At 36.2% G+C, this 27213-nt stretch overlaps 1 protein-coding gene across 1 annotated transcript in view; it reads right to left on the reverse strand.

The window, feature by feature from the left end:
• Positions 1-322: 322 nt before the first annotated feature.
• The window catches only part of Dpyd (dihydropyrimidine dehydrogenase), an 822495-nt gene continuing 795604 nt past the window's right edge, over positions 323-27213 (reverse strand). The window contains exons 21-23 of the mRNA XM_046462335.2: positions 21337-21480; positions 4671-4811; positions 323-1673 (exon numbers count right to left, since the gene is read on the reverse strand). Coding sequence (XP_046318291.1) covers positions 1503-1673; positions 4671-4811; positions 21337-21480 — 456 coding nt within the window. The 3' untranslated portion in view covers positions 323-1502. The remainder of the gene's footprint in view (positions 1674-4670; positions 4812-21336; positions 21481-27213) is intronic.

Here is a 27213-nt window from a genome sequence, read left to right on the forward strand (position 1 = left end):
AAAGACTGACAGCGTATTAAACATAACCTGTGACTTGGAACAGGTTACTTAGACTGTATAATCATGTCCTCATTCATTTGGGAAATGGTAGTACCTAAGTTTGCTCCCTCTCAAGGATGTATTTGGGCACAGTAGAACTGAATTAGAGAAAGAGGGTAAGGGGGATAGGCAGCGAAACATTTGAAGAGTTATTCTTTACCACCCGTATTAGATTTGAACTGGCCTTATACATACATTTGGATGGATTCATTGTAGAACTAACCCAAACCTGTTGACATAAGCTTGCATTAGTAAAAGAGGCAACAAAAGAGCATGTCTGAAATACTTTATAAAATTTTATTTGATATTATTCAATCAGACAGATTTCTATATCTTGCATTTGCCATAAAAATATGCCACAGATTGTTACTTTCTGATTTACTACTTATACATTCATATTAAAATGTGCTATAAAGGAGAGAAAGTGAATTTATGTAATGCTACTTATTGATTATGAAAATAGAGAAATAGAAAAATATTATTTATTAATATCAGAAAATATAAATTTCTTTTTTATTCTATGGCTTGAAATTAAACATAAATGGTAAGATAGAAAGTAGTCAAATTGGTTTTGCACATGACATGCACATTATCAATACTATATTTTTCATTCTTGAATAATGAAGCACATGACTCAGCCGTGTATAGTTTGGGCTTTGTTTGAACATTAATTGCTATAATCATAAAGGTTACTATTAAAAGCAGATAGAGCAGATCTGTGCACAGTAAAAGAGTGGCATTAACCAGAGCGCCATCGTAACATCTTATTTCATTAGGAACATAGTTTAAATATTTAAAGGAGAATGTCATGTGGTCCACTGGTGAGCAGTTTGGACACCTGTCTCAGGCATGAGTGGTAAATGTTCTCACTTTTGGCACCTAGCACCCCAAAGAAGCTATGAGAGCAAGGGGGCCTTCATAAAGTTCTATTAACTCTCTTTTAGACTTTCTTTTCCTGCCTTGGTAAATAATTATTTGACTTTCTTTATTTGTACTCTATGGTACTAATTACATTTTCTGAGAAGCAGTATTAAAAATGAAAGGTAATTTTTAATTACAAAAATGTTTCATCAGAAACATCTTCTTGTATGTTAAAGTGTGTTTTGTTCCAGAATACTTAATTTCTCTTACAATTAGAAATCAAAGATGGAGCACAGCACAGGGCTATTTGGAAATTATCACAGTAATTGCCATGAAAAAGTTAATTTTTCACAATAGACAACTGACAGTGAACATCCAATTAACTGCTACACAGTTACTTAATAGCTATCCTCAGAAAAGAATTATTCTATTTTATGATCATTAATTGGTCACTGGAATTAGACATTTTTTTAGTATAGAAATTTAGTTAGAAGTTGTATATATATTTTAATTGGGAAAGAAGTGAACGCAATGATTACAATTTTAAAAGATAAGCATATGTAGGCGACATTGAAGTTCACAGCAACTGTTTTGCAAACGCCTTAACACACAGGCTTCACAGCTAAGGGTAAGCCTCTCTGTGGTTCATAAGGTGTTGTCCTGGAAACCATTTTGATGCAGTCGATAATAGGGCAGACACTGAGACAGAGAGTGCAGCCTGTACACTTGTCAGTAATCGTGGGCAGGTGGGTTTCCGGATCAAACTGTATAGCCTATAAACAGAAATAAAGACTATTAATGCTACTGCCACCAGAGTCAAGAATACCCCCATCTTATCATCAACATTTTTCTCCACTGCAATGGAGCTATACTCAGAGAAAGCAGGGCCAGCACCACTGTAGTGCAACTATAGCAACAGCTGAACTGACAGAGGAGGAAAAAAGAGAGAGAAACAAAATCCTTTTAAATTAGAAACAGAATGTTCAAAATTCCTTAGAGGTATTTTCCTTCCCTGTATGAGGGAATATTTCATAACACAGTAATTCTCTAGTTTTCTTTGTTCTGAGCAGAGCTCAGGTCTTGCCCATCTAACCAGGATGGGGTGTCTTTCACCTGAGGATGTTGGGGGTGTTTTCACACATTCTCCTTTTCCTCCTCACATTCTCCTTCTTGACAGTGCAAAGTGTTACTGTTAAGTGGGGTCAAGAATGTGCCTGTTTGGATTTCAAATCATGCATGTAGTTTTTAGAAGAAAACAGTTAAAAAAAAAACTAGCTTTGTGATTTGAGAATTTTCAAGCTACTTCTAGGCATTGTCCCCCAATCAAGGACACAAATCATTGAATGGAGAGTCAGGACAACTGGTGTCCCACCCTGACCCTGACAGTCCTCAGTTACAAGAACTAGGGCTAGGGCTCAAGCTCAGAAAACTGCTTGGGATTTCCAGAAATTGGATAACTTCTTTTTTTTTTTTTTCCTTTTTCTTTCAATCTAGGATAAACAATAAAAATACCCAATGTGAAATGAGGCTTGAGAGTTTTTGTAGAGTATGATGATTTCCCTGCTGGAAACCATTTCAACAGTGGGAACAATATGGGAGTCCTCTGGGGAAGGCACAGTCCAGGAAGGACTGTGTGGGGGCAGGTGGCTGGGGCAGAGGGGAATTAGGGACCTGATGTGCAGTCTCACTTGCAGAACAAATTCAGTGTTCACTCAGTCTGTGTACTAATTTGGAGTGACTAGGTAGGGGCTGAGGGTAATTATGTGGGACAGTAAGTATCCCTGTCCCCACTTACCCCTGAGGCCAGGTCTGCAAATCCTATATTTTCTAATAATTTTGTGATTGTGATTTTTCTCCCTATCTCATGTTTGTGTTATAATCCAATTTAAGACACCTAGTCATCTCTTGATATTGGGGATTGATTCCAGGGCACCCTGTGAATACCAAAATCTGTGGCTTTTCAAGTCCCTTATATAAAGTGGCATAATATTTGCATATAACCTACACTTATCCCTCCCATTTCTATACCACTGTAGTACCTAATACAATGTAAATGCTATGTACCTCATTATTGCTGTATTCTGTAGGTAATATTGGGGAGGAAAAAAGTTTATACATGTTTAGCACATATGAAATTTTTTTCCCTGAATACTTTTGATATGAGGCTTGTTGAGTCATGGATGTGGAGCCTGTGGCTATGGAGAGTCAACTGCAATATTTTGTTGTTCCTTAAAAAGTTCATACTCAAATGATGTTACATGTAACCATTTGTGAAGTTTTAATTTTATATTCAACTTTACATTCAACTAAAAGTTTAAATTTTCTATTTTTTAGTCTTTTGAGAGAAAAGAGTCAAAGAAGCACTTTCCAAATTTTTTCTAACATATAACTGTGATCTTTTTTTCATTAATAGGAGACTTATTACTAAAGTTGCTTAAGGCTAGAATTCCAGGGTAGCAGTTATATGCTAAGATTTAAGGTATTACAACCATGATGCTATCTATGATAGTTCTAGGACTTTACTTTTTAAAGATGGGGCATTTTATTATTTATCTAGAAAATTCCATTCATCATTTCTTAAAAATCATCTTATTTTATTTTATTTCTATATATCTTTTAAAAATTAATAAAAATAATATGATTCAACAGTTTTTACCAATTTTAGTAGGTTAGTAGTTTTGAGCAAATTTTAAAATTTGCTTTCTCCAAACTCCATATATTAAAAACATTCTTTCATTTTCACAATAAGTCAGGCCCTTGAAGAAAAAACTTACATTTAAGGCTATTGTTATTATAATTTTTATTCATATCTAAAATTCAATTAGTTCAAGATCATAATTGTGTCATGCTCTGTCAAAAACAGAATTTTATAAATGCATAGGAGATAAATGAAAACATAAATCAAACGTTAAGGAGACGTTTATAGGACATGTTTTCAAGAGGACAACCCACCCCAAAGAAGCTGAATACCCAGTTTGTTTCCTTTCCTTTCTTTCCTTCCTTCTTTCTTTCCTTCTTTTCTTCCTTCCTTCCTTCCTTCCTTCCTTCTTTTCTTCCTGTCTTTCTTTCCTTTCTCTCTCTCTCTCTCCCCCTCCCTCCCTCCCTCCCTCCCTCTCTTTTTTTTAAACTACAGTAGACTCTTTGCTGAGGAACAAGGACCTGAGAAGTAACTATGGCTCACTTGATGTGGTAAAGATTACATTCTGTGTACTTTACCAGATACAAAGAATTCCTGGGACCAACCTTCACAACTGGTGGTTGACAGTGCTTTTTCTTTGTTACTGTAGTATAAATGCTCTCAGTATTGAGTGGAAGAGAATTATCTTTAGGCAGACGGAATCAAGCCCTTTCAGGGTAATGGCAATGTATGGAGGTTCTTCTGCCTTCTTAGTATCAAAACCTAGGCTTTACTCATGTCCATCGGTTTTCTGTCTGTGAGTTTCTTTTTAGCTGGATTTCTCCCTTCAATTTTATGGATGATAAAATGATACTAAAAATAATACTGTGCACTAAAGAGTGGCATAGTTAGTATAAGTTATTATTTTTCTTAAAAAAAAGAACTATGCTACAAGGCTGAAAAGACAGAAAGATGTGCCTTTGCAGAGGAGCAATACTTGGCACATCTGGTTTGTCCTGCACACTTAGCAACAGAAGATGCTTTTCTCCCTGACCTTAGCTCCTACTTCCTTATAAACAAGAAAAATAAAAAATAAAAAAAATACAGCAGAAGAAACATGCCTCATAGCATCTTATTCCAGCAGGATTCTTACCTGGTAGCCAGAGTCATTACAGGTCATGTAGCATTTACCACAGTTGATACACATTTCTTCATCGATCATAGCCACAACCTGCTCTGTGATGCTCAGTTCACCATATGCTCCAAGGTACTGCAGTGCTCTTCCGATTACCTCCTAAAAAACAGACAACGGATTACTCAGGGCTTGTTTTAAAACCCATGTAATGACTATATCAGTCCAAATTTCCATGTTTTTATATAATGTATTGCAAAAATACAAAACTTCTGATTCAACTGAAGTTTTAATTTTACATTCGTTTTTACATTCAACTAAAGTTTAAATTTTCTATTTTTTAATCTTTAAAAAAAATAGATTGCAATAAGAGACTTTAGGTATTACAGTGCTTAGATGAGGACTCCATAATTGTGGCTTACATATTTCTGAAAGATGGGCAATATGCATGTCAACTTTAGAAATAAAAGACAATTAACTACATTCAATAAGTTTTCTACTGGATAACCTAAAACAGAATTTCAGAAAGCAGGAAGGGGAAATGATACACTTTCATGTTGTATCATTTTCTCAGATTTGGATGTTGAAAGTAATGAGAGATGTTAAAAGGTAATATACTTATACTAGAAAATTTTAGATTGCTAGGAATGCAGGGAATAAAAGTCCAAATTCTATATATTTATATCACCATATTTGAATGCTGGATTTCCATTTAGAAAAAAATTGCTTTCAGAGCACACTCACCTGTCGTGTTAGAAGAATATATTGCATTATTTAAAAATTATAATGTATGCTAATTCATTAGATTGATCCAATAGTTAAATTAAAAGCTCTTTTACTTTAAAGAACTGAAATTTCTTCATTCACTGCTGAAGATCTTTCATGCAGTTACACATTGCTTTGTTCTCCATATTAATTGGAAGTATGCTTAATATGTGAAGCACAGAGGATGTTTCATCAACAATAAGAAACACTTTGTTTCACAAAACAAAACAGAATAATGTAACAATGTTTGTCAAATTAGTATGCTGTCAAGATTTTTCTGCTTTTGTGTTTTAACTTTTAAAATAAGACTCTTTTGTTTGAATTCAAGGTCCATGTTGAAGGAGGTTTTGACTCTCACTTAATGCCATCGTTCTATATTCTCTTTGGTATTTTATTTTCTGCACTTCTTTTTGCGACCTTGGTTACCCTTCTTTACTTTATTTTCTACTTGAGCTCTAAATGACAATATGCTCATTACCATGAGCTTTCAAACTGAGACTAAGTTTACATTATTTATACAGTTCATTTGTGTACTCTCAAGTTGTAAGATGATAGGAAAAGTTTCAATACTGTCTTGCCTACTTTCTTTTCAGTGTGTTGAAGTTGCCATTTCAACTATACTGCAATCTGTTTGTAGGTGGGCACTTGAGGTCCGAGTCAATATGGCCATTCTGAATCACTCTCACAAGCTCAAGGTCCACATTTGTCAGCTACATGATGAGCCTTCTCTCTCAACACTGGTAGTGCAAATTCACCACTAACTGAACCTATCATCAGGAACTTAAAACTAGATCTTCCTACAGATTTCCTAGTTTTTGAACACCATTAGGAATTTTCTAGTCATGTAGAAGCTTAGAATTTCAATTATATTTTACTCAAATTTCTCCCCTCCAATATCTCCTTTGTTGTCACACCCTTGGAGTTCTGGATCTGCCATACCTTTTGCATTCTCTGTCTCTTCACATCTTTAAACATTATTCATTAACTTCCAATAATTTCTAATGGGGTTTTAAGAGTCTACCTAGTAAGTGTCCTCCTCATATTCTTCCTTTTCACTCCTCCCTGTATAATGCTGCCATCTTAATCATGGTTGCAAAGGTGCACACTAAATTTCTCACTATCTTGCTCAAGCATTTGCTGAATTAAGTCCAGACTTACCAGGCTGGCATTTTAAGATTCCTACAAAGTTGTCTTTTTCTGTGTAGTTTCTCTCTTCCAAACACCATTTACTTCAGCTACACTGTATGCATCTGGGGAACATCTGACTCATCTAATTTTATGTGTAATCCTCTATGCAAAATACCTTTTCTTCTTATCTCCTCTTTGAAAAATCCCATATGTATTGCAAACTATTGTGGTTTAGATATGAAGTATCCCCCCAAGTTCATGTGAGAGACAATGCAAGAATGTTCAGAAGTGAACTGATTAGTTTATGAAAATTGTGACCCCATTAGTGGATTAATCCACTAATGGATTAACTGGGGGAAACTGTAGGGAGTTAGCATGTGGCTGAAGGGAATCAGTCACTAGACATGACTTTGGGGTTTATATTTTGTCCTGGTGAGTAGAGCTCTCTTTGTTTCCTGGTCGCCATGTCGTGAGCTACCATACCCTTCTGCCATGTTCTACCTCACCTTGGGCCTAGAGCTCTGGAGTCAGCTAACTGTAGACTGAAACAATGAGAAAAAATAAACTTTTCTTCCTCCAGGTTGTCCCTGTGGGTCATTTCATCACAGTGATGAAAAACTGACTAAAACAGAAATATACCTCAATTGTGACTATTTCATGAGAGCGTTCTTGATTCTTCCTTCTCTTTTTCTAACTAAATGTTAAAATGTGATCTTTCTCCCTCTCCTTCTTTCTCTTCTCTCATCTTCCCTTTCCATTCCTTCTTCTTTCTCTCCCTTCCCCATCACCTACCTACCTTCCTTTTTCCTTTGCTCTCTCTGTCTCAACCTCTCTTCCACCCTTCCTTCATTTCCTCTCTCTTTTTTTTCTAACGTTCAATGATATTTCATGTTTTAGTGAAGCTCATGATAATAGACCACTTTTGAATCTTTACTGTTTTTCAGGCCAGTGCCATAATTTCTAAACATTTTCTCAGTTAAAGCTCATGCATTTTATGGAGAGTGAGGTGACTGTGATTTAAGATATAAAATTAAGTAAATGATAAAGCAGGGATTCAGACCAGTGCTGCCTGACTTCAAATACCATGATCATAAGCATTCCGATAGGTGACTCGTTTGTTATTCTCCATTTAGCGAGTGTTCATGTTATAGATTTTCCAAAGCTAGCTTCCTGGGTTGCAATCTTTTAGTGTGCTTTATTTTTGTATTAAGTGATGTATCTTGCTTTTGTAGAGCATTGAAATGTAATGGGTACTCAAATATTGAAATAAATTTATCTTTTGTATATCTATGGGCTAAACAGAGAGTAGGTACATAGGTGGGGTAGTAGTTATTTTATTGAACATTTATATTTATATGAGATTTTCACATACAAAAGAGGCAAGGAATCTGAACATGTTTAATATTTTCTAAAAATATTTAAGATAGTCAATGTATGAGGTTGCTATCGCTATAAAATACTACTTATATGTGATATTTTTTTTTCAATCAAGTAAATAAATCAGTGAAAACAGTTGTTTTATTCAATCAGATCATGATGACTGAAATTACCACTAAATATTCAAAAGATGATTTATCAGGAAACTTCTAGACAGTCACCAAGCTTTAGAGATTTTTCAAAATAAACAATATAGATACCTATGAGATCTTACTGTAGGAAACAAGTCCATATTCTGTGCATATTAAATGCATCTTTTATTCTGTATTAGAGATTTGCTGCTGTAATTTAAGAACAGCATTGTTTAATGTGAAACCGAATGATACAAGGTCTTTAGGGCCTTTAGAAGTTCTTAGCACATGGTATCAAAAATTCATTCTTGTTTATTATAGTTCTTTAAGAAAATGTTATTTATTTATTTAAATCTGAAAGTGGATAAAAACTATTTTAAATCATTTTTGGAAGGAGTATGAAAGAAAAAAAATTATCATTTTGTATGGCTGAAAATGTGGACATTTGTTGAAATCCCAAAGCCTCCCAGTATACTGCTAGCTTATGAATACCTTTGAGTATTGGAATTTGGAGATTACAGAAAGATGCATATAATCAGGAAAGCACACATGGCTAGTAGGGTCCCTCTTGGATACACATCTGCAGAGATTAGGGAGCCTACACTCATTATTCCATAGAGGGTGTGAAGACACAAAGGTTGTGCAGTCTGTTATAGCTGTTTATGTGTGGATGTGTACGAGGAGAAAGTGATGCTAAATACTTGAAATTAAAGATGTGTTATTTGAATACAGGTGTTCATAGAGTTAGCATTAATAAAGGAGAGTAGATTTCCAGAATCATCTCTATAAATTAATTCTTTGTTTAGGATATTTAAATGATTTTTTTTTTTTTACCATTAATCAGTCAGTATATCTGCTTGATATAAAGTTTAGGACTAAAGAGTGAAGAACTAGAGGGACTTGACCCCATTCCTGATGTTTCCGGCTTTCTCCATTAGGATTTATATAAATGTATTAATTTTTGACCTTTCTGAAAACATAGTTGAAGTATTTTTAAATTGTGACTATTATTTGGCATGTTAACTGTTCTATTTCAAATCTTCCCATTTGATTAGCATACTTTCTATAATTCCCATAAACATGTGCTCTTTGAAGGCCAGAACCAAGGACAGCATACTGTGGGCAATTGCTGTAACTTCTAACCTAAAGAGACCCCACTGTTTAATTATTTGGGTGTTTAGCTGGCATGGTGGCCCACACCTTTATTCAGAGGCTGAGAAGGAAGAATCACAAGATCAGGGCCAGCCTGGGCAACTTGGTGAGACACTTGTCTCAAAAAAAATAAAATATTAAACCCAGCAAAAAGTAAACTAAATTGTTTAATTACGTAACCATGTCTTTACCTTTACCATTATAAGTGTCACATGTTCTTATCTTTTTTACCATGTTTGCTCTTTGCCAAATAAACCCATCCAAATAGGAAATAAGACAATTTACTTATCTTACTGAATTTACTCTCACAGAATTTATGCTGATTCTTAATAACTTCTTCCTTTATTAATGCTCTTAAGTCAGAAGTTTAATGATCTTTGTAGAATTCTTTTGGGATTAAATCTCAAGCTCCCTGATCTACTCCTATATTTTCTCCACTCCATCATCCCTCCCACATCCACCTTTGACTTTTTAAAAATCCCGGAGCAACATTTATTTTTCAGCAGCGTGGTACCGTAATCACATACACAAGGACTTTCAAAAACACAGCCTGCAGCTCCTTCTTGATATCCCACCTCATGCCTTTTAGTGAGGTGGCAGGGAAGGGGCTGCACACTTCGAAAGGAGAGGCTGACTCTGCCTTCAGAACACTGGTAACTGAGGATTCAGTTGAAAACACTGAGATGAGAGGACAGAGGCAGATTATGATCCAGAAAATGAGGTAGAAGCTTGACCAAGAAATAGGACAGAAGTACATAAATGTGGGGAGAGAGGGCGGTGTGGGTGGGAGCATTAGTGAGAGAGAAGTTTCAGTGCAGATCCTGGCCTTGACCCTGACATTCTTTCTATGTGGGGTGGGCTCCAGCTTCAAAATAGAAGGCTCTGGCAGGATGCTTTGGGTTTAAATTGATTTAATGAAGCTAAGTGTATTTTTATGATATCTGTGTCTATCTTTGGCTCTAACTCTCAAATTCGCTTTCCTGGCCCTTTTCAGTTCAAAGAACATTCTGTACAAGGATGCTGAGGAAGATAATAGGAATGGAAAAGTCCTTCTCTCTCATTGTAATTTAACAATATAGCATCTGTTCTAAGTAGTGGGTGCATTTTTTTTGTCTTAATAGACAAAAATAAAATTTCTATTTTTCCTCATATTTCCTCCAAACTCAATTCACTTGAAGCTTTAGCACTTCTGTCCCATCCTTGAATCTCAAGGCCATGATTTTGAATTCATGCTTGGTAATGTGATATCATCTTTTTTTTTTTTTTTCATAACCATTGAGCACTGAGTTATCTAAATGTTTTATGTTTTTCTTACTGTTTGGGCAACAGTGAGGATGTCATCAAATTTTAATGGACATCTTCTCTTATCTGGATCCATCTTCAGGTTAGAGTTGTTGACTGTGGGCTTATGAACTTTCAGCATTGAAGTTCCAGAAACTAGATTTTCTACACGAGGGACACTTGTCTACATAAGTGCAGACTTCCCTTCCTTGGTCTAATAAACTTTAAGGTAACGTGGGATGGTTACTTTCCTTCCAAATTCCTGTCTCTACCATTTCCCCTAGATTCTTCTAAGGAGCCAGCAATCAGCCAGTGCAGCCAGAGTCCTCTCTCTCTCTCTCTCTCTCTCTCTCTCATGAAATTAAATTTCCAGAAAAAAAAGGCTATTCAATAATTTTTTCAGATGTTTTGCTTTCAGTGGAGTGGAATTCTCATCTGAAGTCTATAAAGGCTTACGTGGCTCTTCTATCTTGCCTGTCCATATTAACCATCTGGTTACGGGGTCTCTGATGATAGTCTCAGGACAACATTTCTGTTTTTCTTTCATTTCACTTTCCTGCAGCTGCTTCCTCCATACTTCACTCCCGGGTTTATGTAGTTCCATGTCTGCATTCATCTTTTTGACTTATACCTCCCTGCCCCGCCCCCTTCCATGAGACCTACTTATAATGAGTAACATATACCTTTCCCTTGCCATATTCCAGTGAGGAATCACATCTCAACACACCCTCCAAAGATTTAAGAGATTATTTTGACCAAATTCGGTTACATTTTTAAAGTTCAGTTTGGTAGATTGTCATCTGCTATTGGTTGGTATAGAGACAACTGAGAATATGAATGCTGCCCCCAGCTCATTTCTCTAGTATCTTCTGAAAATTGCTGGGCGAGTCTTCCACTATTTTTCTTTCCACACCATTCCCTTTATGCTCCATAGTATCTAATATGGTCTTACAGTTTGATCTGAGTACTTTCCTCCTTCCTTTCACAATTCAATTGAAATAATAAACCACTCCATCAGGCTGACTGGTCTCCTGCCAACACTGTCCTGCCAGTCTTATGAGATGCAGTCCATCTCTTAGGAGGAGCAGCAGGAAGAAGAGATGAAAACATCACTAGTGCCCCTAAACCATTCATTTTCCTACCCAGAAATTTGAAGACGTTAGAGATACATCCTTGGCTTCATAAAGAGATTGAGAATTCATTCTCATATATATCAACAGAAGTGGGAAGCATTCGAGGGACTTTATAAGTCTTGGCAGACTCTCAAGTCTGTGTTATATGCTGCCTGGGAATAAAGCACGTTTCTTATTTAGCTGGGCCAAATGTGCTCACTGTCGCTTCAGCTGTCTTAGGAGGGGACGCTAGTTCTTCCTGAAGGAGGCACTCCCTGCTTTCTTTGCTCTAGCACAGGTGCACCTGTGGGATATGTCCTGGGTAGAAGGGACCCTTTATCCTCATTGCAGGAGGCTAGTCCCAGTTTTCTTTTGTCTTATATTCCCTCTGCAGCCTTCCAACACTGGTTCTTCTATCTTCTCCTTCTTCAGAATCTTTTTCTTTCTGTTTCCTTTACAGATTCGGTAGCTTCAGAACACAATAACAAGAATGACACACGCTATGTCACTATGAAATGGAAACCAAGAAATGAAGGAGAGAAGGAGGAAACTACCTGGATGCCAGGCTGTGCCCTGGGCCTTGATCATTCCCTGGGTAGGATTGAGGGCCCCTGAGGCCAGTTTCCTAGCTTCCAGGGAACAAGGAGAAGCAGAACGGCACGGTGCAAGGACCTTGGGTTCTCAAGGACCCTAGTTATCATGTGGCTTTGGGAATAAGCCCCCTTGATATTCCTGCTGGAATTATTAGTGGTTTCATGGGTTGCCTCCTTGCTCTTTTATACTGTGTTAAGGCCGATCAAGTTAACTGAGTCTCATTCCTCATTATCACTTCTCTGCTCTGTCTGTTCTCTGAATTCCTGTGAACAAAAGAATAAGTTTGCCACTTTGACACCACTGCCTCCTTGATCCACAGATTGTGCATGGATTTAAGGTCCTGTGGCTGCATGTTATTACAAGAATGTTTGAATATATAATTTGCAAACATGCTGATTTGATTGAAATGCCACCCCCCCCCCCACCACCAACACGTGAAAGACAGCATAGGATAGTGTTTAAAATGGTCCAGGTTCTAGAGTTAGACTCGGAAGCAAATCTTGTCTTTGATATCTTCCTAGCTGTGTGACCTTGGGCAAGTTATTTAACCTCTCTGTTTGTCAATTGCTTAATCAGTAAAATAGAAATAAAACAAGTATCTCATAGGGTTATTGTAAGGCTTACATAAGCTAATTTACAAGCACATAGCAGTGCTTAAAACCTCATAAGAACTCAATAAATATTAGCTTTTATTATTAATTCTCTGCTTAATTAACACTAATTTATTAAACTCCATTTTAAATATCACCATCTCTGTGAAGCTTTCCACAATTACCCGAGGCAGAACTAATCCCTTTCACTCCTGTGTTTTCCCAGAGCATTTTGTACATATTTGATTGAACTGTAAATAATTTTTAACATGTGTCTTTCTCCCTTGCTAGACTATGTGTTCCATCAGGATAGATTCCTTTCTTTTTAAAATTCATGCTGTATTTCTAGTTTCTAGCACCATTCCTGGGTTGCAGGGAGGGCATAATAAATAAATGTTAGTGGTACATCTCCACGGTGATTACAAAAAAATCCCTGAGCTTGGACCATGCCTGGTGTACCTTTGGGGTCTCCCACCGTCCACGGTCCTTAGCACCCCACTGGCCACATAACCAATACTCAATAAATACTCGCTGGTATTGAAATTGCCTGCCTCTGAGGCAATAGACCATTAAATCATATTGGAGGCATTTGAAAGCAAAATAGAACAAAAGGTAAGCTCTATTGAGCATGGCTGGCTTAAAAATATCATCACTTTTGTAACCAGGGAAGATGGGGGAGCTTAGAAACTTGAACATGTGGCTCCAAAGCTTGTTCAGACAAGAGGGGCGTAGTGAACTTCCTGGGCCACTGGGGCTCTCTCTGTAGCAGGTGGGGAATGACATACTGTGGTGGCTGAGAGGGAAAACAGCCTTATATGGAGCTTAAACCAGAAAAACCCAGTATGGAGGAGGGAAGAAAGAAGCAAGCAGATGGGTGGATGGAGAAAGCATTAAATATGAACAGAAGCAGCCCAGACCCTCTAGGAGAAAGGCAGGAGGAAACACTGTGGGGAGAACACAAGAGGGATCATGAAGCCCCAGGAGGAAATGCGTGAGGTGCCTGGGTGTCTGCTGGGAAAAATAACAATGGGGAGACAAGAAGTAAGGTCTGGGGCACAAACAGAAAGAAAGACCCTTACAGGAGTGTGACTGTTAATTTCAATGGGACCTGAACAACAGCATGGTCACATCATCCAGATGGGTCTGAAGTAATGGGTGAAGGGCAGGGGACTTGTACAAATATGACAAGAAGCATGGCTGCTTCCATTTGAACAGAACTGCCCTGTACACGATGCTTCCACACACTCCTTTCATATAAAACAATGCCGTCCAGGCCTCTGACATTATCTCCCACTTATTCTCCTTCCTGCCAATCTCTTGCCTGGATTGTCACAAAAGCCTTCTCACTGGTCTCCCTGCTTCTGTCCTTGCCTGCCTTGGCTCTTGTATCCACACTGCAGCCAGAGAGATCTCTTGCAAAAATGAGGCATCCTTTACATTCCCCCTTTCAAAAAGCCTGGATGGATTCTTGCTAAGGGGTTTCCTGTTTCATGTGTTCACATTTTCTGTTCCATCTGCATGGACGCTCTTCCTCCAGATGTCCACTTCGTCCATCCCCTACTTTACCAGGTGTGGACTTAAGTGCCCTTGAAGCAGGCAAGGGCTCCTGACCAGCCTCTCTAGGGATTTCTGTTTTCCTAATCCTGCTGATTTTCACTCCAACATTTGTCACCATCTGGCATATTGTGTGTTCACTTTCTTATTTATCACTGTCTGTTCCTGACTACTGAAATGCAAGCCCCACACAGCAAGGGTGTTGCTCACTGCTGGATTGCCAGTACCAGTGACTGTGCTGGCACAGTGGTGGGCTCAACGAAGCTTTAGTGAGAGGTGGGAATCTCCCTGACTGCACGAGGGACGACAATAGGAAACACAATACGTCCTTGGTAGAAAAGCTGATGCTTTCTGACCCTGTGGACCAGGTCCTCCTTCTTAAGACTTCCTTTTCTTTCTTCTCCTTTTTTTTTTTTTTTTAACTCTATGCCATCATCTGGTTACACTTCTATGATCATTTTTTTTCTTATTTCTTCCCCAGACATCATTATCTTCTCATAGGGGATTAGGCTAAGTGACAAATAAGAAAATATATGTGAAGATTCTCTCTCATGTCTGGCACACAGTAGGCTGTTGAAATGTTAGTTCGTTCTCCTTGTGTCTTCCAGCATACTCCCACAACTTTCTTTTGAGTTTGTCAATTTCAATATCCACAAATCTAAAATTTTTATCCCCCACCGAAAAACTCCATTAAACTCAAAGGCACGAAGAACAAAACCCTGAGGTGTTATGTTTTCTTTATCTCAGTGGAACCATAAGGAATCTAGTCCTGATAAGCCTCTTAGTCTTAACTAAGTTAGTCCCTCATCCTTCAATATGAATCTGAAATCTTGGCGTAAGAATGAATAAGGCTTTCAATTTCATCTGTCTCTACCACCATGCGCTCACCAAATGCAATAGCATACCGCAATTTCCAACTTGGTTGACCTCCAGAGCCCCATGTATTCTCATCATTCTTTTTATTTATTTATTTATTTATTTATTTATTTTTTATTGGTTGTTCAAAACATTATAAAGCTCTTGACATATCATATTTCATACATTAGATTCAAGTTGGTTATGAACTCCCAATTTTACCCCAAATACAGATTGCAGAATCACATCGGTTACACATCCACATTTTTACATAATGCCCTATTAGTAACTGTTGTATTCTGCTACCTTTCCTATCCTCTACCATCCCCCCTCCCTCCCCTCCCATCTTCTCTCTGTACCCCATCCACTGTAATTCATATCTCTCCTTGTTTATTTTCCCATTCCCCTCACAACCTCTTATATGTAATTTTGTATAACAATGAGGGTCTCCCTCCATTACCATGCAATTTCCCTTTTCTCTCCCTTTCCATCCCACCTCATGTATCTGTTTAATGTTAATCTTTTCTTCCTGCTCTTCCTCCCTGCTCTGTTCTTAGTTGCTCTCATTATATCGAAGAAGACATTTGGTATTTGTTTTTTAGGGATTGGCTAGCTTCACTAAGCATAATCTGCTCTAGTGCCATCCATTTCCCTGCAAATTCTATGATTTTGTCATTTTTTAGTGCTGCGTAATACTCCATGGTGTATAAATGCCACATTTTTTTCTCATCATTCTTGAGTCCATTTTAATGGACAGAATGAAAACAGATGGTCACTTAACTTGCTATCCCTTGTAACCTGTCCCTTCCTACATTATAACTAAGACAAAGAAACAACTACTTAGGACATATTAGGTGCAAGCTAAAAGCACTTCAAACATTATCTGATTTGTAACCCTATGAGGCAGATTCTTTTATTATCTCCATTTCACAGATGAGGTAACTGAGCTCTACTAAACGACAATGCCATAGTTCTAACACAGGCAGTGTGACCGAGTAGTCCTGGGCTTGATTTAGAAAACTCCTTGACCATAAATGTAATCTGCTAAAACCTTACAAACTTCTCTTTGAATTTTAAGGAGGAAAATAGTTTCTTAAGACTTTTTTCCTGATCACTTTCTTTAAATATGAGTATTTCACAGATAAAATAAATCCAAATTTAGTTTAGTCCCTCTTTGCTATGCTTTGAATGTGTCCCTCAAATGTTATTCATGTGCTGGAAATTTAGCTCCTTAAATTAAGATTAAATTTAACTCCTTAATTTAGCACATTTTTATGTTAATGGCATTTGGAGGTGGGCCCTTTGGGAGGTAATTAGGACTAGGTGAGGTCATAAGAGTGGGCTCCCTGACAGCCTTAATGTCTTTATAAGAAGGCAAAGAGAGACCCAAGCTAGCAGGCTAGCAGCCTCCACCATGTTAGGATGCAAGAAGAAGGCCCTCACCAGATGCAGAGCAGATGTTGGTGCCAGGCTCTTCAACTTCACAGCCTCCAGCACAGTAAGCCAAAAACTTCTAGTATCTATAAATTACATGGCCTCAGATATTTTGTTACAGCAACAGAAAACACATTAAAAACACACCACTTATACAAGATGGCTTAAGGTTATGCCTGGACTCCATTCCTGTTCTAATTGTCAGGATACAGCATCTTTAATCTCACCCTTTCTGGCAGCTTCAGCTGTTGTCTGCTGGCATATAAACACGGATAAGCGTAGATTATTGTCATATATACAAACCAAACTTTACCTGTCTCCTCTTCTCATCAGTGTCTTCTGGTCTTTCTCAAGTTAAGAAAGTATTCCACACACGGCCATTACTTCTCAGCCTCTCTTCAATCTTCAGTTTACCACCTACTTCCTAGTTCTACTTTTCACTGTTTTACTGAAGCTGCTTTCTAAACCAGAGTAATATCAAACATGATGGGTCTAAAGGTTACATAAGGAGTGAGATCATGGCTATGACAGGAAAAATTTAAGCAATGTAAAACAACCAGATCTTCACTTAAAAACAAATGCTTTATAAAAGTTGGAGGAAGGGTGATCTAGAAGACCATGGATGATCCAAGTCTTAAGCACAGAAAAGACATGCAAGCTGGGGAACTCTTGCACCATCATTATAGTAAAACTTGAGAAGAGTCACAGAGGAAGATCCACAGAGAGAAGGAAGGGAGGGATGGACAGAGACCCCAGCACCATGGACTCCCCCATCCTCTCCTACTCTCCCAACCTGCTTCTCCTTCTGTCCCAGGAGGCTACAGGGTGTGTCTCTTCTCCCCAGGGTCCACCTCCTCCTGCCTTGTCTATCTAGTCAATATGAAGAAGAAAACAGACTTCTAGAACATATTTAAAAGGGAAGAGTCACAGTACAAGAAACACTTTTTCAAGTGTTAGGTCTTGGTTGAAAATACCATAGTGTGTTTTAGCCCAGGATTCTGGATTTCACTGGAAAGTTTTATTTGTAAAGTTTTAATTGATCTATTTATTATTGAACAAACAATAGTAGCATAAACTTTTTTTTATAGAAATTGACTATTCTCATTAGAACTTTATCTAATTGATTTTTGATTCATCCTTGAAAAATTTAAGCAAACTTTCAGAAATTGAAAATTTAAAAAAAATCACAGCAAGTGATGCAAAAAAATAAAGCAAGTGATGCAAGTTATTACAATTTTTTTTTGTCATTAAATCATAATTTGGGAGATGAAAGGGATCACTTTAAAATGAAACTACTGAAGTCCTGGAATCATTATCTATGTATTTTGGGAAAAATTAACTTATAACCATTAATTAATACCTTAGAGCAATAAATTAGAGATTAATTAAGTGGTCAAATATAAATATTAAAATCTTGAAATAGGGTGAATATTTATTCAATATTATTGTAGAAAAGGCTATACTCAGCAAATCAATAAAGAATGAAAAAAAGATAAGATTCTACTGGAAATTATTATAAAATTTATAAAATTAAGACTTCTTTGCACAGACATAAAATTACCATGATACAAATTATGAGACAAATGATAATCTTAGAAATATATTTGAAACATTTTACAAAGTGCTATGATTTTTAAAAATATAAAAAGTCTGTAAAATTTATAAGACAAATATTTCAACAGAAAATTGTTCAAAGCACAAAAGAAAAAATGATCAAAATATACATAAAAGAATGTCAAGCTACCAGTATGTAGATATTCAAAATTCTAAAAAAATATATAAAGTAATTTTGATCTTTATATTAGTTAATAATAAGTTTGTTGCTAATGAAATGTCCCTTACATATTTGAAATGAATGTAAATTTGTACACCCTTCCTGGAGAATAATTTGATGATATTTTATAAAAAGCCCTAATATTACTACTTATAATATCATAATTTCTTATATTATAATATTATAATTACTTTTAAGAAAACAATCAGAAGTCTACAAAAATTTCTGTAGAATGATAGTTATAATAGTATTTTTTGTATCAATTTTGGAAACAATCCACATGTTCCACAATGTTTATTTAAAAATTAATAATATATTGATTTATGAAATAAAGTTATGTAAAAAGAGAGCAATATATACCTGTGATTTTTATGTTAAATAGTTAAGAGTAGGAGAATCAACATTGTTTGTTTTAAAACATTACACTTAGGTATAGGAAAAAGTCTAGAAATTTATAAATCTAAATTTTAATTGTGGTTAAGTTTAGATGGATGATGGTTATTTTATATTAATATTTATGCTTCTAATATGAAAACAAAAGCAAATAAATGACTGAAAGGAGGAAAGGGAAAGAGATTTCCTGTTCAATGGTTTAATTTTACAAGTCTCTTGTTAGATAACCAGTTCAAATCAAGTGACTAGTAGTATAACTGCCCCAAAACCCACTTGTCCCAATTCTCACTTGTTTTCTTCCTCTAAAACACAGGCCATCTTCCACAAAGGTTTATAGAAAGCAAGATGAAGTGAGCATTTGTTATAGTAAATTTAATTCTTCATTTTCCAAGAAGATAACTGCACTTACAAAAAATCGAAAATGTCCCACCCCAGAAAACTCCAGCATGGTTGGCCGCTCTTGTGTTTTCTGACAAGGCACACCATCTGTCCCGGACTGGCAACAGGTGGGATGGATATGGACACTCGGGAGAGGGCCAAGGTCATAGAACACCCACCGAGCACAGGAAACCTGCCACAGCTGCCACTTCATCTGCAGGCACGATGTGGTCCTAGGCACTGTAGCATTCACCATGTCCTGAGGCCCCTGTGGCACGTGACACCAAGGATACTCACTCTAGATAACCTCTAAGTTGAGACAGCCCAGGACAAGAAGGTGAACCTGAACCATGTCTAAGAAGAATCTCTCTTTCTCTTTGGCACTTTTAAACAGCTTCACTTGCTTTCCTGACTTCTCATTTTTTACAAAATTTCTTCTGTGTTTGACTTTGTTTTTTTGTGGGAGGGGGGTGGGGCGGGGAGGGATATAATCTACCAGCTTTCATTCAACCACAGGAGGTTTTCTGTTTGTTCTGTTTCTGTTTTACTTCTGGGTTATCAACACATTCCTTTAAGTGTGAGGGGAATGGAAAAGGTCAAAAATTGTTAATAGTCAATTAGTACTTCTTTTATTTCAAACATAAATAATATCTTCCTTTTGAAATACCTATACAAGAGGAAAGGGTTCCTAGATGTGGAACTCTTACATTTCACTCAAATGAAGTAAGAAGAGTGACAGCTGTGAGAATTTCCACCAAACCCCAAGTCCCGCAGCATGTGATGGCCAGTAGTATGTGGTCTTCTCTTCTCATTGTTCTATTCGTCCTTTTCATAGTACACAACTAACAGGAACAGCTCAAGAGACTAGTTGGGGGAGATTATGCTGCCAGAAGGTCCCAAGTGTTCACTTTACTTGGAATTATGGCATTGAAATGCGGTAGCTTGTGGACAACTTCCCTTTCACTTTCAGCACTCTGCATTGCTTCAATTTTGCAACCTCAAACCTAACCTCTACCGTTTCTAGCACAGGATCCATTCTCCCCCATACATGGAGGGAACTTTTCAGGCACCTTGTCTCCACTGGACTCTCAGGAAAAATGAGTATCTATGAGGTCTGCTTGACAGCACCAAGGGTGAGCTCTGCAGCTGGCAACAGAGCTATCAGCAAACCCAGAAGAATCAACTTCCTTCACTGAGGACCTCATTTTAGTGATGGTGGCTTAGGACAGAATACACCCTTTCTTCACTATAACTGTTTTAACGAATGCCATCTTGGAGGAGGCAGGACTTGTGGGCGTGACTCTCAGAGAACAGCTGAGGGATTCCATGGTGATGTGACAGTTTTGTATCTTGACTGTGGTTGTGGATACATAAATTTAAGTATGTGACAAAATTACACAGAACTAAACACACACACACACACACACACACACTCACAAAGTAAAGTGGAGAAACCTGAATAGGGTTGGTGGTTTGTGTCAGGGTCAACCTACTAGTTGTGATATCAAACCCCCACTGCAAAATGTGGGCAGGGAGCTAAATAAAGGGTACCTGAGACCTCTCTGCATTATTTATTACAACTGATTGTGAACCTACATTTCTCTTAAAATCAAAAGTTTAATGCAAAAATCAGGAAAGGTAACATACACACACCATTCTGTCTTCATGATAATTTTTGTTTTACCCAGACAATAATCTCTGAGACCCACATCAATGTACAGGTTTTCCTGAGGCTAAACCAGAGAAAATGTTTCCAAAATATAAATTACCATATTGATATTGATGTTATGTACTGATAAGTTAGCTGTTTTGCATGACTAATAAGAGATTTCTTGGTGTTTATTGATGTTAAAATTACTGTGGGTTACAGTAATTTTAATTGACTGTGAGAAGACAATTGACATTAAAATCTCCTGACATGTTTAATACATAAAAAATTCCATTGAACACATACCTGACCGTGCTGTGAAAAAGTACAAAATATGCAAATAAAAGTATAAAATATATAAATCAAAGATGTCATTCTATAATTTAAATATTTTCACTACAGACAAAATCTTAAAAACTTTCAGAATACTTTTAAAACATTAGTGGTACATTTAAGGAGGAAATAAACATTTAAATCATATTTAAACAGTATGATAGACATATATTTGGTTTAAGTTTTACCTTGATGGTAGGTATAGGCCTTTTGGGTATAAAACATTTTCTCTCAAGTGGTGAGAAAGCTGTGTTTTGCTCTTTCTGTCTAATCTTGTTCTCTGCTATAATTTTCTTGCGCTGTTCAAGAAAAGGTCCAAAGCTGGGCAGTTTCTAAAGGGAAACATGAAATTAAAAAAACACGTTAGGCCATGTGTTGGTATACACCTCTAATCCCAGCTCTTCAGGAGGCTGAAGTAGGAGGATTACAAGTCCAAGGGCAGTCTGGACAATTTAGCAAGACCCTGTCTTAAAATAAAAAATTTTTAAAAGGGCTAGGGATGTAGCTCAGTGGTGAAGTACTTGGCCTTAGGTCTTAATTCTCAGTATTAAAAAACAAAACAAAACAAAACAACATGGAAGATAAAAATGAGTGAATATAAACACATACACATATGAAGAAACAATTTTATACTTGGGGATGGTTTCATGTCTACTGTAACAAGGACTTCACTCACTCTCAGACTACTAGGCGTCTAGGTATTAGATTCCATTAGTTATTAAAAGAACACACACAAAAAATATCTTTACCGATATTTATGTGTTAGATGCAAATGTTAATTAAAATGCATTTCTAAATGGAATAAAGTTCACAATGGCAAATCAAATCCATTCACTTAAAACAATAGCTATTAGTTAAATCATTTGTTTGGTTTGTATAGACAGAAGGCGAAACCTATTGATGGGTTTTTCCCGCTCATCAGGTTTTTCACACGATATAGACACAGTGTAGTTGCTGATAAATGTTTTTGTCAATAGCAAAGTTACCGTGCCAAAGTTCTAATCTGTATCTCTATTTTATTGTGCTCAAATTCTTACACATTTCTTTAAAGACTGTAACTAATGCCGATTGCAATTTACTGGAATAGCTGAAGAACAAAATGATAAAAATATTGACTTCTCTGTACAGAAAATAAATGTTATTTTGCGTAAAAGAAGTAAAAATAAAAATGAAAAGCAGAGGATATATCATGGTCCTTAAACAAACTCCATCAGTATTCAAAATCACATCACAGCTTTAAATCTCAAGGTTATTCAATTGTACTTTACAAAGTTCATTTAGAAAGATACCTGGGCGTCATGGAAAAATGCTAAGTGGTTTCAAGTTAACACGAAAATGCCCTCATACCATTCATTATCCCACAATTATCTCCTCTTCACTTTGTCCTTCCCCTCCTTTAGAACCTTTGATCTTCACTTTTACTGACACATACGGCTGGTGATAGACACCACTGAATTCCAAATGTTTCCTGTCAGGCTGTAACCTGGAAATGCTAGGTCTCTTTTAAAAGACTGCAAAAACACTCTTGTTCCTGTAGAATAAAGCCCATTTATCTAGCTGATGGAGGTTTGGAAAACTACAGCACTCCAAGGTCATCCTGATCTCTGACCTAGCAAGTACTTTGGTGAAAAAAAAAAAAAAATCACACTTGTTTCAAAATGCTGGCCTCCACTTGCCAGGCTGAATACTGCCCCAGGAAAACGAGTTCTCCAGTCCTCTGGAGATCTCAGTAGAGTAGGTAAACTAAACTTAAACCATGTTCCAATCAAGGCAAACTGCAACTGTACTTTTGTATTAGCAAAGAACATATTTATGTGGAAACATCAAAGCTTGTAACTTCTATCATCAATTCACCCTAATTATGTCAACAAGTCATGAAAATGGAAACAATGTTCTGAATACCAAATTAATTTATATACAATTATAATATAATATTTTATGGATACAGTAATATGAAATAATATGATGTAGGGGGAGAGTATTTTGTTTCTACTTTATCATAAAATAAGTGCTACTGACATGTTAAAAGCATAAAATAAATCCTCAATACTTATTCTATGTTAGTCACTTGAATATAGAAATGATAACACTTGTTTGAAGTGTCTTCTTATGAAATGACTTTTACCTGGGCAGGAGAGGTGTTAGGGATTGTGCCTTGTGCTGAAGAAATGTTTCCTTGTGTGTCTAGACAACATCTCATGTCCACATGATATAAGTCCTGCCAGAATGTCACTCTCTCCACCCTTCTCTTATACATTATAACCTTATTTTCTTGAAGATTATCAAGAATAGTTAAGTGTTTAAACACATGACCTCTGGTTCTAGCATATCCTCATGTTAATAAGTCCCCTTATGAACCATTATCTTGTTTTCCTGATAGGGCCACAGTTCACTTAACAACATCTAATTCCACCTGAATTTGCAAAAGCTGTTCCAAAGAAATATTTCTTGGAACTTTTGGATCCATCTTCCTTACACATACATTAGGCTTATTATTTATCCAAATGGGGAGAAACAATATTGTTAAATATAAACCTTTATTTCAAATTATTATAAAAAACAGTGATGATGATGATGATGACAAGTATTTGAAAATCCCTTGATGTTGAATGGAAAACAGCCAGGATACTCTCTAACATCTTAATATATTCTGCAATTATTTGCACTAGTTGACCATATTTGTCATATATAAATTATACTATGCAGTCTTGATTTGGCTAACAGTGCTATTATTCTAAGGTACTAACCTTTAATAATCAGTCCTAAGAAGAGGCTCCAAGTTTAACATAAATATTCCTACTGGAATTTCTTTGAACATTAATTAGAAGAATCAAAGAAATAAAAGAATGCTGTGGCCCAATTTTTCTTTTAAGTTGAAAGTACACATACACAAAATATTGATTGCTTTCTCAACCTTCCACCATACATCTCCAAATCAAACTGGGTTCATGTTTAATTGCTCACTGCCATGTGGAGATTCCAGAGGCTAAGGGCTATCTTCCAAAACATCAAGACTGCCATAGGCATTTTGCATGACTCATTAGTATGAAAAATTAAGCAGTTTAAAAAATTTGTGTGTAATGATGTAGTAGTAGGATTTAGGGGTACTAATTTTTTTTAAAAGTTAAAATTTCCAAAAATGTAGAAAATCAATTCATTTCTCTAGCAAAGGATCACCTTTCTGCATGCTATATTTAGGCATGTTCTGATCTTGCCAAAACAAATGAACAAATAAACAAAACCCAAAGCCAAATAAAGCTAAGAAAGAGCAAGGATAAACGCATAGTTGGCCACTGTGTATGTGTGCAATCAGTGATGATTAATAAAGCATTTAGTTCAAATCTCTGCCTGAACATACAGTTAATTGATTTCCCATTGAAGGAGGAGAAGCAGCAGGGTCTGACAGAGGCAGCAGCAGGAGTTTTTCCTCTTCATTCATTATTTTCTTACAGAAAAAGTCGTAGCCTGTGGTAACTCAAAGCATGAGGTTTTGAGCGTCATGCTATATTTCTTAAACAAAGGAAAAAGTTCTTTAGGACTATCAAAAGCTGCTTTGTAACTGATGAACTGAACAAAGCTCAGAAATGGTGTGATTTTGTTTCAATAGTTTCTCCAGGGATTCATCATTGATGAATTTGTTCTCACCAGAAAAGCTAAATCCTACTCATTTAAAGATAACAGTATCTCACGCTAAAACTGTCTCCATCCAGATATAAAAAGCATTACATTGCCGATAGAAAAGTGACAACATAATGAATCAACAATGATACCTTAAGCCAGCAAAGCTTTAAGGTAAAGAAGTTTATTTGGATTATAATTTATTCATGGATCAATCTAAAGGTAATTGAGCATATTATGAAGTAGGAAAGGGTTCTTGTTTCTAATAGAAGCAGGCACTGGTATCATCCAGTTTAAATTGCATAATTTTTATGAGAATGGCAGCAAGTTGGCTAATAGCAGTAGTCTATAGTACTGTAATGGATCAGCTCTATTTCCTTAATCATGCTCTTATCTGATTCGAAACAATAACAGCAAGAAAAGTACTTACTTTGATATCTAAGTGGTAATAGAAGATAAAAGGATTTCAGGATATGTATATATGTAATATGTAAATATATTATATTTAAACATTTATATATGTATGTATATATATACATATATGTATTATATTTATATTACATATATATATATATATATATATAGAGAGAGAGAGAGAGAGAGAGAGAGAGAGAGAGAGAGAAAGATTATAAACCTGAACAGTCCATCAACCTATCTTCTTTATATGCATGTTTTTGAACGTATATACACTGATAGAATGAAGGTTAAGATAGATACAAAGAATATATTTTGCAATATTTAAAAATTGGTCTTTTTTTCAAAAGATATGGTTACACTATTATTTATCAGTCTTTTGAAATTTTTTTCAACAAATACAATATCAAATGACTCTTCTGGCCAGGAATTGTTTTGTGCTACATTAAATAAAAGCTAAATAATTTCCATATGGTATGTGTAAGTTATCATTGTGATTAATTTTATAAATTTCTCTTGCTATTCAGCAAGGGCAAGTGTCAAACTGAATTATATATCAAGTATACCCAGTTATTGTACTTATCTCAAAGCATGATATAGTAAGCTTTTTGGAAAACTGCTTGAACTCAAATTAGTATCCAACAATTGGACAGAAAAACTAAGAAAATAAATCTTCAAAGAGCTAATCTTAAAAAAAAAACTCAATAAAGTGATTCGAGTCACTTTTGGATATATAAAATTTAAAAAATGTGGGGGCATTATGGTACAATGGCTGGGTTCACAGGTTCTGAATCTGTGTAAAATAGGGTTAAATGAAGTAATCTGCACAATGTTCTGTGTGCTGGGTGTGCCTCAGTGCCACATGGGATGTGGGGGCGAGAAGTCCTTTTTCTGTATTTTCTGTATTCAGTTACTTCATCCCTCTGCCCACTCATAAAGGTAATCAGTTTCTTACATTTGACTCTGATTTTTACATCAAAATCAGATTTAGCATGGTTTAGATTCAGAAACTAAGATTTTCCTCATATGTAAAAGGCAGATAGTGTTTAATCACTGATATAAGTAAGTAAACTTTCATGACACTGTGATATTTGGGCAAGGGAAAACAGTAAGGCACACAGAAGTATTGTCTATGTGTTATCATAGGGCTCTGTGGAACCCAATGGTGCAAATTGGAGTTGGACATGCAAAATATATGAAATATGACTATTAGTTTAAAAAGATACATTTAAGCATGCAACTTTTGATCAAAAATATGATGTCTGAATCTGTCAAAGCAATTACAGTCCATGTTTCATCGTTAAAGTAAGGAAGCCAACATTCACAGAGTGGTTAGGGCACTAATTTAGAAGTCGAATTTGCATGAAAATCACAGTTTTGCACTCATTAGCTGTGTGACTATGAGCCAATTACTTAACTATTCTGCTACTAATTTTCCTTATTAATGAAATGAGAATGACAGTACCTAATGCACGGTGTTGGTATAAGAATTAAGTGGAATAATATTTGTCAAATGCATGCCTGCCAATTTATTCCCATCAGCTTTAACTGCTTACATTGCATTGTGTACTGTGTTCTGTCTTTTTATGTTTGTTCATGCATTGCCTCTGCTAGGAATGCCCCATCCCTGCCTTTTTACCTGGTGCAGGCCAATCTGGCTTTTTAGTTTCAGCACAGCCCTCATGGTGTCTAAAGTAATCCCCTTTGCTGGTTCTCCTTCCTGCCCAGTGTTAGTGACCCCTCTTGAGGCCCAAAGCATTGATCTTGCTCAATGTAAGTCAGTGTTTCCATCTTCCCCATTTGAGATCTTAGACAGTTTTTGATCCAGCACACACCAGAGACTGAGTATATTTAAAAAAATGTAACAAATAATCAAATGAATATTTTGAATATATACAAAATCTTGCTGGATGTTTGAAGTGTCAGATAATCTCAAAAAATTACTTTCAGAAAGAAATTAAATGATATGGTTTCTCTTAATATTCAAAATGACACAAAGTAAATAATGTCATACCTACCTAACTGCTGTAATT

This window comes from Marmota monax, unplaced genomic scaffold, assembly GCF_021218885.2.
Source record: "Marmota monax isolate L192 unplaced genomic scaffold, Marmota_monax_Labrador192_F-V1.1 WCK01_AAM20220418_F8-fsc00070, whole genome shotgun sequence".
Taxonomy (NCBI): domain Eukaryota; kingdom Metazoa; phylum Chordata; class Mammalia; order Rodentia; family Sciuridae; genus Marmota; species Marmota monax.